Source organism: Halichoerus grypus, chromosome 1 (assembly GCF_964656455.1).
Source record: "Halichoerus grypus chromosome 1, mHalGry1.hap1.1, whole genome shotgun sequence".
NCBI classification, from domain to species: Eukaryota; Metazoa; Chordata; class Mammalia; order Carnivora; family Phocidae; genus Halichoerus; species Halichoerus grypus.
In genome coordinates this window covers 215574046-215589169 of record NC_135712.1, presented here as the reverse complement: position 1 = coordinate 215589169, position 15124 = coordinate 215574046, and the positions used below count along the sequence as shown (strand labels likewise).

The 15124-nt window shown below is 62.8% G+C and overlaps 1 protein-coding gene across 3 annotated transcripts; it reads right to left on the bottom strand.

The window, feature by feature from the left end:
• Positions 1 to 1910: 1910 nt before the first annotated feature.
• Positions 1911 to 13097, bottom strand: MBD3 (methyl-CpG binding domain protein 3). 3 transcript variants are annotated; one of them, XM_078058163.1, is made up of 7 exons: positions 8660 to 9104; positions 8097 to 8256; positions 6626 to 6763; positions 5792 to 5882; positions 5208 to 5385; positions 3512 to 3709; positions 1911 to 3354 (listed from the first exon to the last, which is right to left on the bottom strand). In XM_078058163.1, the coding sequence occupies exons 1-6, from the start codon at positions 8803 to 8805 to the stop codon at positions 3517 to 3519; spliced, it is 906 nt and encodes a 301-aa protein (XP_077914289.1). In that variant the 5' UTR covers positions 8806 to 9104; the 3' UTR covers positions 1911 to 3354; positions 3512 to 3516. The 3 variants fall into 3 exon arrangements, with proteins under 3 accessions (XP_077914289.1, XP_077914308.1, XP_035931627.2); XM_078058182.1 differs by lacking the exon at positions 8660 to 9104 and adding an exon at positions 12933 to 13097 and having other exon boundaries at positions 2805 to 3354; XM_036075734.2 differs by lacking the exon at positions 8660 to 9104 and adding an exon at positions 12837 to 13047 and having other exon boundaries at positions 2805 to 3354.
• Positions 13098 to 15124: the final 2027 nt, after the last annotated feature.

Here is a 15124-nt window from a genome sequence, read left to right as displayed (position 1 = left end):
TGGACCAAGCCTTACCTGATCTTACAGCAGCGTCTGAGCATCCCCCCCAGCAAAGGCTGAGAGTCCCTGTTCTAGAACGGTACTGGGCAATAGAACTTTCCAGATGATGGAACGTTCTCCATGTGCTGTGTCCGCTTTAGTAGCCACCAGGCCTGGGTGCGAGGAATGGGATGTTTAATTAGTTGTAACCTATTGAAAATGATACCGCCGTATGTGGCTGGTGGCCATCCCACTGGACTATTCTAGAAATCTGAGCAAGCTGGTCCCTCCGCTCCAGCCCATCCGGCCAGGTCTCGACCAGTAATCTCCCAACTTGTTCTGTTCGCGTCACTGCCTTAGGTCACCCTTAGGGTCCCTTCCTCCTCAAACTTGGTGGATTCTGAGCTCGACCCGTTCCTGGGCTTCTGTAGCAACTGCTCATTCCTCTTGAGGGACAACATGGACGAAGGCCGGGGGGCTGGAGCAAGCTTGGAAGGAAGGAAGAGATGGTCAAGGCTGCGGGCTGCCCAAAGAGATAAGGAATCTTATCTTCGGGGTAATACGGTCTGACAACTAAGTCCCCCAAAGACACCCCTGTCCTGGGAAGACCTGTGGACATGTCCCCTCATGTGGCAGAGGGGACCTTGTCAGGGCCCCCAAGGAGGGGGTGACCCTGGGTTCCTGGGGGGCCCGGCGTCCTCAGGAGGCCCTCACGAGGGGGAGGCAGAGGGTGGGAGTCCCGGAGATGGGCAGACCCCGCGCTGCTGGCGGTGAGGATGGAGGGGGGACCAGCCCTGCCTGCACCGGGGTTTTAGGACTTCTGAACCCAAACTGTCAGAGAATCAATCCGTGTGGTTTTAAGTGGCCAAGTTGGCTGTGACCTGTCGCAGCGGCCGCGGGAGGCTCGCACAGATGAGGAGGTGTCCCAGGACTGTTGTGCGGGGTGGGGTGCAGCATGGTTCAGAAAGCTCTGTGCCTGCCTTGGAGTGGGGGCGGCTGGGCACCGGGTGGAGACATGGGGGTGGTTCTGGTCTGTGGTGTGGACATCGGAGCTGATGGTGCTGAAACCCTGGCACCCAGCAGGTGGCGTTGGGAGATGTTGGAGCTGGGCGCACCGGGTGACCTGGCTGCCTGGGAGCCCCTTCCTCGACCCTTGCCGCCGGGGGTCCCTCTAGGGAGAGGAGAGGATTCGTGGGGGACCCCAGCTCAGGGTCAGGACGGGCTCTGGGGGTTGGAGGGCCCTACTGTGGGGCTGGGATGCTGGACCCTGTCCTAGCTTCTGAGGTCCCGAGATTCGCGGCCCCGCAGGGCCTCTGTGGGCCCGGAGTCGGGGAGACCCAAGTTCTCAGCCAGGCTGGACCTCTCCAGTTGGCGGCCCCGGGCAAGTTGCTACCCTGAGCCTGTTTCCCCTCTGGGAGCTGGGCCCCCTCCAGGAGGGCGGTGCTCACTGCAGGGTAGAGCCAAAGCCTGTGGAGCGACCGTGTGGCAGGGGCGTGGAGTAGAGGGGGCCCAGGCAGGGCAGGTGGTGGCCGGGGACGGTAGGGGCGCTATCATGCGGGCCCCCTTCCCAATCATCTCGCCAGTGCTGGCCCAGGGGGGACTCCCTGCCTGAGCTCCTGGCACAGGCCCCCCACAATGCAGAGCTGGGACGGAGCGCACGTGGGGGTCTCCAGTCCGGGCAGCAGGGGGCCCTGGGGGCTCCGCATCTTCTGGAAACCTTGGCCAAACTGGCTCTTTCACTACAGGTGCTGGGAGCTGAACCCCACCCTCCCTGGGAAAGGCCAGTCGGTCCCCTGGGTCCCCTTCCATCACCCAGCCCACGATAAGGTGACAAACAGGACACTAGGCGCCGAAGGCCCGGGCGGGGGTCCATCTCCCCTGGACACAAAGGCTCTGGGTCTTCAGAATTAAAGCAAGGCTCCAAACCACACTCACCGAGATGGCTTTATTCAACGGTCGCCCACAGGACAGGGTGCCTCCCGGGCCCCGCAGTCCTTTCCGCTGGGCAGGGCTCCGGGCACCTGGACCTCAGGCCCACACAGGGGCCAGCCCCAGACGGAGCTCCTTCAGCGGCTGCGGCCTCCGTGAAGGGCAGGACGACGTGTGGCCTCAGGGGAGAGGCCTTCCCGAGGCCGGTGGTGGCCCGGCCCCCCCAGCACGCCGGCCACGCGCGCTCAGACGGCCTTCGTGGGTGGTTCTGGAGGATTTGTGCTTTGACTGGAAGGATGCTGCCAATGTGCCGTGCTGGGCCAGCGTCCTCGGACGAGCGGGTGGCTCCCGCCATCGCCCCCACCCTGTGCATCAGCCGGAGTGACAGCCACACAGGCAGCGACCCAGGTCCTTCCCGACGGTCTCCGGCTGCGGGCCAGGGCCGAGCGGGGACAGGAGGGCGCCCCTCACCCAAGGCACTCAGGCTAGGAGGGGGCAGGGATGAAGGACCACGATTCCGACGCCCCCTGCGCCCAGAGCTCCCCAGAGGCTGCTGCTCTGGGCACCGGGTGCTTGGAAACGCCGGGCCACAGAATGCACCCCAAGATGGGACCTCGGAGGAGCCGCGGCCCAGGACCTGCTCTGGCCCCGAGCGCTGGGCGGGACGTCCCCGCTACACAGGGAGGGGAAGGGAGGCCGGCCGACGGCCCAGCTGCCTTGGAGCCCCGGCCTGGTGCGTCGGCCGTGAGCAGTTCGCCGTCGCCGTCGCCGGCGGCTGGCTGACCCTCAGGCCGGGTCGGCCGCGCTGCGGACAGTGAGGGTTCCCGACACGAAGGCGAGAGTTCGCATCCACGTGCAGCACACACAAAGGCTAAGCAGTTATGTGGACGTCCAGCCTCGTTTGTGTCACGGATTTATTGAAGGACAACGTCTGGGTTGTGCCGTTTGCCTCCAGATGAGCTCCGAGCCGTGACGGCTTCGCCCGCTGGTGGGCACCCCCTCCTTGGAGGGCTGGCGTGCGGACCCCGGAATGGCGTCCCTCACACGCGGGGATCGGGAGGTGGGACTGTTCCGAAAACTGTTTCTCCAGCCCCTTGGGGACCCTCGCAGGCCGCCTGGTGGCAGCCGTCCTATGTGATGCGGCCGTGGGGACGAGGCCGGCCCCGAGTCCAGGTGGAGTGACAGCGCCGAGGGGGGCCTCCTGCAGGCGGGCCCGGGGCCGGCGGACACTTCCGGACCCAGGCCGTTCAGAGAAGAGCCAACGTGGGGGGCCCGTCAGGCAGGGGCTGCCCTCCAGCCGTGCCCCCGTGGGCCCAGGGGAGGGGACACGCCTGGGAGGGCCTAGGAGGGGCCGCCATCGTCCTGGGCCGGGCCACAGAGCATGGTCCGAGCGTGGAGAAGGCGGAGTCTGCAGGAGGCTCCCTGCAGGCAGGCTCCACGGGGCCTCTGGAAAGACAGGGAGGGGGCGCCATCAGCGCCCTGACTGGGAGCTGCCCTCCGGGGGACCAGCACAGCTGCCGCCCTGCACGGGGCACAGCCCTCGTCCCCACGGTCACCGTCTAAGCACCAGCTGTGGCCTGGGACCCACCCGGCCAGCCGGCACCTGCTTTAGACGTGCTCCATCTCCTGGTCCTGGTCGGGCTCGTCCTCGTCCTCATCCTCGTCCTCGTCCTCGTCGGCGCCGGGCTTGTCCAGCGGCGCCTCGCCGTCCCGGGCCAGCTCCTCTACGTGGGCCAGCATGTCGGCCATCAGCGCCTCCTCCAGCCGCTTGCGCACCTGCTGCACCAGCTCCTCCTGCTTCCTGGGGACGCACGGGCTACGGTGGCCGGGCGCACGGGTGCCAGGCCGGCAGGGGGCGTCCTCCGCCCTCGCCCCTCATCCCGGGTGCAGAATGGCCCGCGCACAGCGAGCTGGCCTCTGGCTCAGCTTCTGGGCCCTGCACTCCACCTCCGCTGGGGCGACCCTGCAGCGGGGGCCCCCGCTCCCCTCCGCGTCAGTTAGCACCTGCTGGGGCCCAGCGCACGCGCACACCTGACTCCCTTTCCTGTCGCTTGAGCATGGTTTGCAAAGAAAGTGGACAACGGTGCTCGGTCACCGTGGCTAGCCAGGGTGAGTCTCCTGGTGGGGGAGGGGATTTTGCTGGAGAATGCTAGACGGAGAACGGCTTTCTCGGGTCTTTTGCCTTCTGTTACGGCCGTCCAGAAAGCCGCCGGCCTTCCCTCCCTGAGGCCGAGACCCTCACCAGAACGGGAACACGAACCAGCACTGTGTCTGTCGCCAGGCCTGGCAAACGTCGGCCCCATCTTCTGGCAGCCACCCCCCCCACCCAGACCAAATCTACCACCTAACCCATGACACAAGGTTCTCCTTTCTAGAAGTTCTGCTTGGCTTTAAAAACCCGCTAGTCTTTCCAGACGGTTGTGTTTTCTTATACTTCCAACTCCCTGTAAACGAGATCCTCTGCGGGCCTCTGGGCGATTCCGTGTCTTCCGCGTGCAGGGCACGGGGCTCTCTCCTGTACCCACACGGCTTCCAAGCCCCAGGCCCGACACAGGAAGCCCGCCCGCCTACGTCCCCACCTGTAAGCCAGTCTTGGCCACGGCTACTGTGTTTCCAGCCCCTTCTCTGAGTGGGGTCCACAGAGAGTCCCCTAACTCATTCTGACCTCAGCTGTGCGTTGACGCTTCAGTCGAGAGAACACAGGTTCCACTCGTCCAGAGCTTCTAGATGTTTCTTGTCCTGCTGCCAGCTTCAACTATCTCCTCACCAGGATGCCTTCCCAGAGGACTCCAGCTCGGGGATGCCTCCTGCCCCGACCCCCCTGCACCTGCTCCCTGGCTCAGCTGGGAAACCCTTCCGGGGCCCACCGGCCGCAGGGTCCAGCCTAAACTCGGGCTGGCCTTCGGGGCCTCTGGCACGTCTGGCGCCACCCCGCCCATCCCATGCCACTCTCTGGAGCCCCCCTGGCCAGGCACCTGCCAGGCCTCGTGTGCCCGAGGATGGGCAGGCCACACTGTGAGCCTGTGCACGTAGGTGAAGAGCCACCTTCTCTTCCCGAGAACATTCCTACAGAGCTAGGACGCTTCTCGCCCCCGGCCTGCTCTGAACCAAGACTCGCGGGAGAGCTCCAGCTGATGCTCTCCAAACCCGCCCTTGCTGTGGCTGCGTCTGCTTCGAGCCCCCGCGCCCCAGAGAGTGTCAGCAGGGAAGCGGGACTGTGGGGAGACAGGAGCGCTCACATCCGGCAGGGTGCGCGCCGGCCACGGGCACCGGTATGGGGGCGGTGTGCAGGGCAGTACCTGATGTCCTCATCGGTCACCATGAAGGCCTTGCAGAGGGGCTGGGCCGTGTTGAGCCACACCCCGGGGTTCTTCTCCACGGCGGCCGAGAGCTGCCCGGTGATGGGCATGGCGCTGGTGTGCAGTGCGCTGGCGATGGCCGACAGCAGGGTCTCATCCGTGCAGCCAGGCCCCACGCCTACCGGGGACAGCAGGGTGGTCACCACTGGGCACCTGGCCTCCCCCCCGAGCCTCGGGTCTCGTCCCCAACTCCCTACTACAGGCGCTCAGGCCCTCGACAAAAGCAGGAGCCGTGCCCGTCCGTCACAGTGCGGTGGCCTTTCCGCAGCGTGGGAGCAAAACCACACACAGGCCAGTCTTCGCAGGGCCCCCGGCACAGCTCGGGAGCTGCGGCACAGGTGGGGTGGCCTCCAGGATCGGGGGACCAGGGCCCTGGGTCCAGGCTGCACGGGGGGAGCCCTGTCCTTCCTCCCAGCCCAGCAGGAGCGCGGCGCTCGGCCCAGGGCGCGCTATTTACGGTCCTTCACCGCGCTGCAGAGACCGCTGGCTTCCTTGCGCCTGGTCCCCCTCTATCCCGGGCCTACCTTGCAGGCCTTTGGGCAGGTCCATGGTCTTCACGAGCTCCTCGGCGATGTCAAAGGCATTGAGGCCACTCAGCTTCTTCTCCCAGAAAAGCTGCCACCAGACACACAGACGTGAGGCTGACGGACGTGCCCCCACGACAGGCAGCCCTGGCCAATCCCGACGACAGCTGGGGCCCATCCACACGCGGGATAGCAGTCTCAGCACGACCTCTGACCCCCACGTGCCAGAGCTACCCGCTTGGGAACAAGGGTGCAGTAGGACCCGTGGGATTTCCCGCCAGGCCTGTCCTCCCAGGCCAGAGAAACCCCAACCCAGGACCTCAGCCTTGCCGTCGGTGCTCACGGTCTATGGTTCCCAAAACATGGCACAACCCTGGGGAGGCGAAGCCCCCTTCACGCTGAAACTTCAGTTCAGAAGTCCACCGTCCAGCAGGGCTGAGCTGCGAGGCCCCCAGAGGCCCCACCGTGGCCCGGCACCAGGGCAGGCCCTGCAGGTGCAAGGGGCTCACACCCCCTGACAGCACCACGGGACTCTGGGGACAGCGTGCAGAGAGGCACGTCCTAAGCGTGGGGGCAGACGCACAGGTCTGAGCGGTTACTTAGATGGTGACGACCCCGATGCCACCAAGGGGGCTGGAAATGACACGGGGCCTCCCTGGGAGCGGCCCCACAGCCTCCGGCTCCGGCCAGCGCCTGCATGCCAGCTATCTCCCGGGCATTTGCAAACACGCTCAAAAGCACAGAGAACTCTTGGCTCTTGAGAGGCAGGTCACAAGGCAGCACTCTGCCCGCCACGACCTCGCCTGGGGATGTGTGTGGGGTGCGCGGGCTCACCTGCCGAGGCTGCTCCACGGCCTTCTGGGGGTCACTCTTCACCTTGTTGCTGGGGTGGTTGGTGATCTTGGTCACTGGCTGCTTGAAGATGGATGCCGTCTGCCTGACGGGGAGGGCCGTGTTCAGGTCGGGCTTGCCCTGCAGACACACACAAGCTGGTACCGCAGCCCCAGGGTCCTCAGCGGGCTCTCCCAGGCAGCGGAGGAAACCCCTCCCCGTGGGCTTTGGGGAATAGAGCCCGTGTCCCTCGGTCACCAGCCCACGCCGAGGCACCCCCAGGGCTGGAGGCGACGGCAAGCCCAGGCCCTATTTGCTGTCCACGGTGGGGCCGTGGTGGGGCTCTGCTGGGGCTGTCCCGCAGCCAGGACCAGAGCCCCCCCCCGGTCAGGGACTGGTGGACACAGTGTCACCGGGCCCCCGTGCGCGGCCCATCAGCTGTTGCAGACGGGCTGCCTTCCAGGCCCCTGCAGCGATGCCCGCACTGCCAGGTTTGGGGAGAGTGACAGGCACACCGGGGACAGCCGGGGAGCGCAGGCCTGTGGCCTCTCCCAGGGACCGAGCGAAGATGCTTTCTTTCCTTCCTTCTGCTTTTCTGTAGCTCCCAAATTTCCCTCAACAGATAGTTACGACTTTAATACCACGGCAAATAAACTGAATTGTGGAAACTTCTCTCTCTCCACCCAAAAGCAGGGTTGTTTTTTTTTTTAATTTTTTAAAAGATTTTTTTACATTTTTATTTATTTTTTAAGATTCTATCTATTTATTTGACAGAGAGAGACAGTGAAAAAGGGAACACAAGCAGGGGGAGTGGGAGAGGGAGAAGCAGGCTTCCCGCGGAGCAGGGAACCCGATGTGGGGCTCCATCCCAGGACCCTGAGATCATGACCTGAGCCGAAGGCAGACGCTTAACGACTGAGCCACCCAGGTACACCAAAATTTATTTTTTTTAAAGATTTTTTATTTAGGGGCGCCTGGGTGGCTCACTGGGTTGAGTGTCTGCCTTCGGCTCAGGTCATGATCTCAGGGTCCTGGGATTGAGCCCCGCATCGGGCTCCCTGTTCAGTGGGGAGCCTGCTTCTCCCTCTGTCTCCCCCCCACCCCGCTCATGCTTTCTCTCAAATAAATAAATAAAATCTTTAAAAAAAAAAGGTTTTTTTATACGTTCATTTGAGAGAGAAAGAGCACACGTGAGTGATAGCAGGAGGGAAGGTCAGAGGCAGGAGAAGCAGACTCCCTGCTGAGCCGGGAGCCCGACACGGGGCTCGATCCCAGGACCTGGAGATCATGACCTGAGCTGAAACCAACAGTTGAACACTCAACCTACTGAGCCACCCAGGTGCCCCTTAATTTTTGGACTTTTTTAAAGTAACCTGTATGCCCAACACGGGCCTTGAACTCATGACGCCAAGATCGAAGATCACATGCTCCACCGACGGAGCCGGCCAGGCGCCCCCAGAGGCCTGCAGCTTACCTTGACCTGGTTGGACGAGTCATAGCGGACCCTCTGCCGGCTCTTGTTCATCTTGCTCATCAGCATCTTGCCCGTCCGGAAGTCAAAGGTGCTCAGATCCATGGAACCCCCCAGGTACCGTGCCAGCTGGGGTTTGCTCCGGAACTTCTTCCCACTGGGGCTGTGGACAGAGAGGGGTCAGCGGCGGGCAGGGTGTGCTGGGCCAAGCCTTGCCCTCTCCCCAGTGCCGCCCCCCGACTGGAGCCCCCAGCAGACCCCAACGCTGAGAGCAGGGATCAACACCCTGATGCAGAAGGCTGCAGCCCAGCTCCGGGAGCCTGGCTGACATTTCGGAAACACAGTTAGGCTGTGTTCTCGAGAAAGGACTCCAGGATAACAGGTATTTGAGGGACAACCCCTAACAGTCTCCTCGTGGGTACCGTGTTGGGGACTAGGGTATCGTAGCTGGGGGGGCGGACGGTGAAACCTCGTTAAGATTCAGGGCCAGGACCCCAAATAGCTGCTCAGGTGTGACCTGTTGGGAAATCCAAAACCAGGTGTTCTGAAGCCTAGAGGCCACCCACCTCTCTAGGAGACTAACGATGCCGACCCACAGGGAGACTGCACGACAAACGAGTAGCACAGGCCCAGGAACGCCAACTGCTGCAGCCACTTTGGACTGATCAGCAACCCCACACTCCCATCTACCCGAGAGAACGAACGTGTTCATGCAAAACTACACCCTGGTGTTCAGAGCAGAGGGACTCATCGAGGGCAAGAGGTGAAAAGAGCCCAAGTGTCCACCGGTGGGGGGACAGACACACACAGCGTGTCCCTCACGCACGCGAGCGTCACTCGGCCATCAGGTGGTGAGCAGACAAACACGTGGAAACATCCCGCGGCCGCAAACAGGAGCGAGGCGCCCACACGCGCGGCCCCAGGGACGGACCCCGAGCCCACGACGCTCAGGGAGGGAACCAGACACGGAAGGCCACACGGGGTGTGAGTCCACGTGGGTGACACGTCCAGAACAGGCTCATCCACGGACGGGAAGGGGGCTCGTGGGGGCAGGGGGGGTAGGGGTTGGGAGTGACGCTAAGAGAGACGGGGCTTCTTTTTGGGTTGACGGAATGTTTTAAAGTTGGCCCTGGTGAAGGTTACACGACTCTGTGATACACTAAACTCACGTGCACACTTCTAGTGGCTAAACTGTGCGGTACGTGGCCTGCATCTCCATCAGGCTGTTAGAAAAAGCACTTGTGTGGGGCCCAGCAGGCCCGGGGCCTCTCTAAACACGTCACTGCTACCAACTCAACAAGCAGTCGCTCTCAGTAACAGCTCATCAGTCTGAGATTGAAAAGTGCTTGATTTTGTTGATCTCCCCCGAAAAATCTCTAGGATGAGCCTCTAATTCAGCAACTGCATGTCTGCCCCCTAAGCCCCCCTAGGGACCACGGAGGGCAGCATGGAAGCCGGGCCAGCCAGAAGGAAACCCCCTCCCCTCCAACGTCAGGACCCACATGGCGGCCAGCTGCACTCCCCTCTAGAATCCCCACCAGGACCTCTGGACAAGCAGGGCCATGGCTGGAAGCCGGGCGATTCCCCTGGGCCTGGTTCCGTCTGCTAGGACCAGGAGCCCAGCACACAGAGCCCGACTCTTGCCTTCAGGATGATGCACTTTTCCATCATGCTGTGCTGGCTCATGCGCACACTGAGCCTACATGCCCAGGACAGCAGGAAGGAACCGGGGTCGGATATGGCCACAGAGGAAGGAGAGGACCCCATGAAACTCGCCAGCCTTCCTCTGCCTCCAGTCCCCCCCGCCATGCTACATGAGAACAGCAAATAGACAAAGAGCACAGATAAGTGGCTGGGGGTACAAGGCACTGATGATTAAGGGTCTGGGGCTCTTTTGGGGTGAGGGAAATGTGGAGGATTCACCTGTCTGTGAATATGCTAGAAACTATTCAATTGTACACTTCAAATGGGTGAACTGTACATATATGAACCGTAATCCCAATAAAGCTGTTAAAAAAGGAAAAAAAAAAAAGAAGGTGTGATAGTAGATCCCAGGGACTGGGGGAGAGATTGAGGGGTGATGCTGATGGACAAAGGGCTCCTTTTGGGGTGATGGAATGTTCTGGAACTAGACAGATGTGATGGCTACACAACTTTGTGAATGTACTAAAATACTACTCAAGACTACACATTTCTGACAGAATGGGGACTATATCTCAACTTTTAAAAAAAGGTTCTGCAGATCAGCATCGACACAGAAAAATGTCCCTGATGGTTTATTGAAAACAACAACCTGGATTTATATAAAAGTGCACTGTGGCCTTTCTGGGAGCAGGGCCTAAGCTGGAGGGCACAAACCAGGAGCCAGAGGCGTGGGGACGGAAGGCTGCGGCTGGCCCGTCAAGCGGCTTGTGGCGTGAGGAGCCGCCTCCCAGCCTTGATCCCCAGGCCAGGAGATGGATGCGGGACTGAGCGCAGCCTGGCTTCCCATCTGTAGAAAGGGCTGCTGTGAGGGTCGCCAGGACCAGTGAGCGGGCACTGACGAGTGAGGCCCAAAACCCGTGACGCCCCAACAGCAAGCAAGGTACAACCTCAGACGGCTGCCCCAAGGACGGGGGCTGCTCCGCTAAGCCCCTCCTGCTTTTCCTGAGTACATTTCTACCTCCAAAATGAGATCTTCTGGAGAAGTCCTCCCTACTCCATACCCCTCCAAAGAATTATCCCCGAGGTCAGGGTACTAACTTCCCGCACACCCTCAACCTCCTGCCTGGACAAAAAGTGTCACAGTGATAGTATTTTCACAAAGAAAATACATGGCTGCAGGCTGATGTGTCAGCCCCCAGGTAACAATTTGTGGGGTGACAATCTTGCAAAGAATACACTCCCTTCCTCCACTCTCTGGACAAGGAAATCGAGGCCCATGTGTTCCTAGGGACAAGGCTTGGACCCCACACCAGGTCTGCTGGACTCAAGGCCCTTGTGCCCTACCTTCCCTCTGCATTGAGAGAATTAGAAAATCTATCCATGCTCCTGCCCAGCTGCCAGGTTCAGCAGGAGCTCCAGTAGGTGGAGAGGCCAGAGACCCACATTCCAGAAAACACCATGGATTCCAGATCACATCCCCCAAACCTCCCACTGGGAGGGAAGGTGACACCCACCTGCCTAGTGGGTCATCCAGGTCAAAGACTTGGGAATGGTACAGGACCCTCCCGCCACTTCCTCCCCTCAGGCCGCCTCTCAGTGGTCATGGGAACCCTAGAATTTATCTGTCCAGCCCGTTTGGAACTTTTCCCCATTGCCAGACCCCCACGCTCAGGTCCAGGGCCTCAGAGGAAGGCCCCATTTGGCTGAGGCCCTATGAGGCCCACACGGAGGTGGGGACGGGGCGGAGCAATGTTCTCAAGGTGCTCCAGCCCTGCTGACCTTGGCTCAGCCTCCCAGGGCCTCTGCACAGGATGCCCGCTGCCCGGACAGCCCCTCCCAGCTCAGTGCTACCCCGTCAGGGAGGCCCTCCCTGAGCTGCGCCAGCCTCAATCCAGCACCCCATCACTGGCCCTCACAGATCCCCCCACTTCTGAGCGGATCTCCTCTCCTGTAACTATGGGAACCTCGGGGAGCCAGCTGGTGCTGTCGCCCAGGAGAGGAAGGCCCGGGTCTGACTCCGAGCCCCACGGTCAGCAGGTGCTGCGGAGTCGTTAACAAGGGAGCCAAGCAGACCTGCTTCACATTTTAGATCTAAGAGGAAAGACGGACACACAGGCATGCTTGGAACGAAAGGAGGGACCCCCAGGACAGAACTACAACAGCTGGCGAGGGAGTGGCATCAGTCCCGGGGAGATGCTGTGGTTACACCACTTCAGTGCCCGACCTCACACGGTCCCAGCCGCCAGCCCTTCCCAGCCCACCTCCCCCACTCCTTCCCCAGTGGGGCCGGCAAAGGCCCGGGAGGGACCCAAGTGCTGGGTGGACGGAACGGCACTCCCACCCCGCCTCGGCCTCACGCGGGCAGCTTCTGGGCCCGTGCGCAACCGCACGAACCCGGCCCGCATTCAACACGTGGCCGGTATCCCGCTTCATTCTGCCCAGCGAGCTGACGGCGCCCCAGGATCCTGGAGCGAGGGGGAGGGAGTCATCAGAGCCGGCTCAGAAACAAAAGCATCTTCCAGCAGTCGGAACGAAAACAGCAGGCAGAGAAGACAGCAGGTGGCCGGCCGTCTGGGGTGGGCCGCCGGCCGCCCCCTGATTCTTTATTCCACCGGCCGGGAGCCTGGGGAAGGGGGGCTCACGGTCCCGCGCGTCCCCTCCCCGCTCCCGGAGGCGGCGCGGCCCAGCGCAGCGCGCTCCCCGGAGGGGCGGCCCCCCACCCCGAGCGCCCCCGCCTCGGGCTGCGCGCGCGCCCAGCCGATCCAAGGGACAGCCCAGCCCCCACCCCCGCCTCCCAGCGGCGTCTGGCCCGCGCCCGGCGTCCCTCGCCCCGCCGGCCGGCCCGCCGCGGCCACGGAACAAAGGCCACCGCCCGCCCCGCGCTGCCCCGCGCCCCACGCGGCCGCGGGGGAGGGGGAGGGGGAGGGGGAGGGGCACGCACGCGCACTGGCCCGGGGCCGCCGCGCGCCGGCACGCACGCACGCACGCACGACGCACGCGCGGGGCCCAGGCCGCAGCCCGGGTCGAGGCGCCCAGGCCGCCGCAGAGGCCGCTGGGAGGCGCCCGTTGGGGCCCTGCCCGGCCGGCACGTTCATTCACCTATAGTAAAAGACATCCCTGTGGCCGGCCGACAGCCCCGACCTTCTGGGCACTTCTTCCCTCTCCCAGCCCTGCGGGAGCGCCGGGCACTCCCACCTCTTCCGCTCCATCGCGCCCGGCTCCTCGGCCCGCCGCCGCCGCCGCCGCCGCCGCCGCCCGGACCCCCGCTCGCCGCCGCCGCCTCAGCTGCCTCCGTCGCCGCCGCCGCCGCCACTTGCCGCGGCTGTTCCGGCCCGCGGGCCCCCGCCCTCCGCCCCCAGCCGGGCACGCGCCGGCTTTGCCGCCCTCTCGGCCCCCTCCCCGCGCTCGCCAGCCCCCGCTCGGGGGGCCCGCTCCGCCCACCCGCCCGCGCGCGGGGCCCCGTGCTGCGCAGGCGCCGCGCGGGCCCCTCCCTGTGGGCGCCGGCCCCGCCCCGCGGCGGCGGTCCCAATCAGCGGGCGGCTAGGGGGCGGGGCTAGTGCGGCGCGCGGTTCGCCTGCCGGCCCGCCCCGCGCCTGCGCCCTGGGCTCCGCGAGCGGCAAGCTGCCGGACCGCCCCGTGGTCCGCTCCCGCGCTGTGCGGCCGGGCTTCTGCCTCCCGTCCGGTGCCGCCAGGTCCCCGCTCGAATCGGGTTACCCGCCCAGTGCCGGGCCTCCATCCATCACGCCGCCTCCCGCCCTCCCTCCCCCTGGTCTCCCAGCCTCCAGTCATTGTAGTTGACCACCGCTCTGCACACCCCGAATCCCTCCCGACGCCTTGGAATCGAGGAATAGCCCCCCGCCCCGCCCCGCTCCACCGTACTCCAGCCACCTTATGTTCCCGGCGTCCAGGGCCTTCCTGAGAAACGTCTCGCCCCATTTTGACGCCTCTCCCCGGCAGAGAGACCAGCTGGCTTCCCCTCTTGGTCCCTCCCCTCGCCGGCCCAGGGCAGGTGCTCAAGAAAAGATGACCGAGTGGCTGGAGCTGCGGCCGGTGCCAGGAGACTGAGGAGCATGGGGGGGGGGCAGGCTCCGCCGAGGGAAGCAGAGGGGTGGTCCACACACATGGGTCTCCCCTGCAGGGGTCTTCACAGCTCAAGTCTGAGGCAGGCCCTGGGCGGGCAACCCAAGAGCACCGCGTGGAGCGCAGGTGTAACTTGTTTTCATTGCTTCAGGTTAAGTGCAACTTCTCACAATGTCCCTCCTGCTGTCTCAGAGACAAAGGACACAGTGGGCAGGCAGGCACCCTGAACGGTCACCATACGAAGCTGGTTTGGGGCACCAGATTCCTGTCTGGAGGGTTCAGGCCAGAACCCAGGGCTTCATGACTCTGCCCTTTGTGCAGGGAAATGCTGGTAACTACGGGGCTTGTCTTTTTCCGGCTTGTATGATTTTATTTAACTTAAAAACTATAGTTACAAAGATACGTTTATTGCAGTCAGTGAAACCACGTGAAGATGTAAAGGAAAAAGTATTAACCTTCTTGTGTCAGAGGTCCTGGGGAGGACCAAGCTCCTGCTTTCAAGTCTTTGGGTGTATACCCCAAGTGCAATTGCTGGGTCCCATGGTAATTCTGTTTGATTTTTTTTAAAGATTTCATTTATTTATTTGAGAGTGAGCAAGAGAGAGAGCATGAGCAGGGGGAGTGGCAGAGGGAGAAGCAGGCGCCCCACTGAGCAGGGAGCCCGATGCGGGGCTCCATCCCAGGACCCCAGGACCATGGACCTGAGCCGAAGGCAGACGCCTCACTGACGGAGCCACCCAGGCGCCCTCTAGGTTTCATTTTTAGAAGAACCGCCTACTGCTTTCCGCAGCGCCTGCCCCACTTCACATTCCCGCCAGTGGTGCACGAGGAGGAGGTCCGGCCTTCTGACACCGGCCGCAGCTCCCGCCACTCGTTCAGTCATCTTTTTTGAGCACCTGCCCTGGGCCGGTGAGGGGAGGGACTCAGAGGGGAAGCCAGCTGGTCTCGCTGGCGGGGAGACGAAGGGGTTGGGGGAGGGCTCCGGTTTTGCCACATCTTTGCCAACATTTGTTATTTCCTGGTTTTTGATAGTACCACATTGGTGGATGTATGGTGTTGGGTCATAAGATTTGACCTTAAGAGGGCGCCTGGGTGGCTCAGTCGTTAAGGGTCTGCCTTTGGCTCAGGTCATGATCCCAGGGTCCTGGGATCGAGTCCCGCATCGGGCTCCCTGCCCCTTGGGGAGCCTGCTTCTCCCTCTGCCTCCCTCTCTCTTTATGTCTCTCATGAATAAATAAATAAAATCTTAAAAAAAAAAAAAAAAAGATTTGACCTTAAGAACCACCATCGAAAATGCACCCTAAAAA

Excerpts from the sequence above, each read along its gene's own strand:
- MBD3 (XM_078058163.1), bottom strand. The coding sequence starts at position 8,805 with ATGAACACGTTCGTTCTCTCGGGTAGATGGGAGTGTGGGGTTGCTGAT. Across the intron at positions 8,257-8,659 it reads ATCGTTAGTCTCCTAGAGAG|CCCCAGTGGGAAGAAGTTCC; the intron begins GTGGGTGGCCTC and ends CTCTGTCCACAG. Across the intron at positions 6,764-8,096 it reads ACTCGTCCAACCAGGTCAAG|GGCAAGCCCGACCTGAACAC; the intron begins GTAAGCTGCAGG and ends GTGTGTCTGCAG.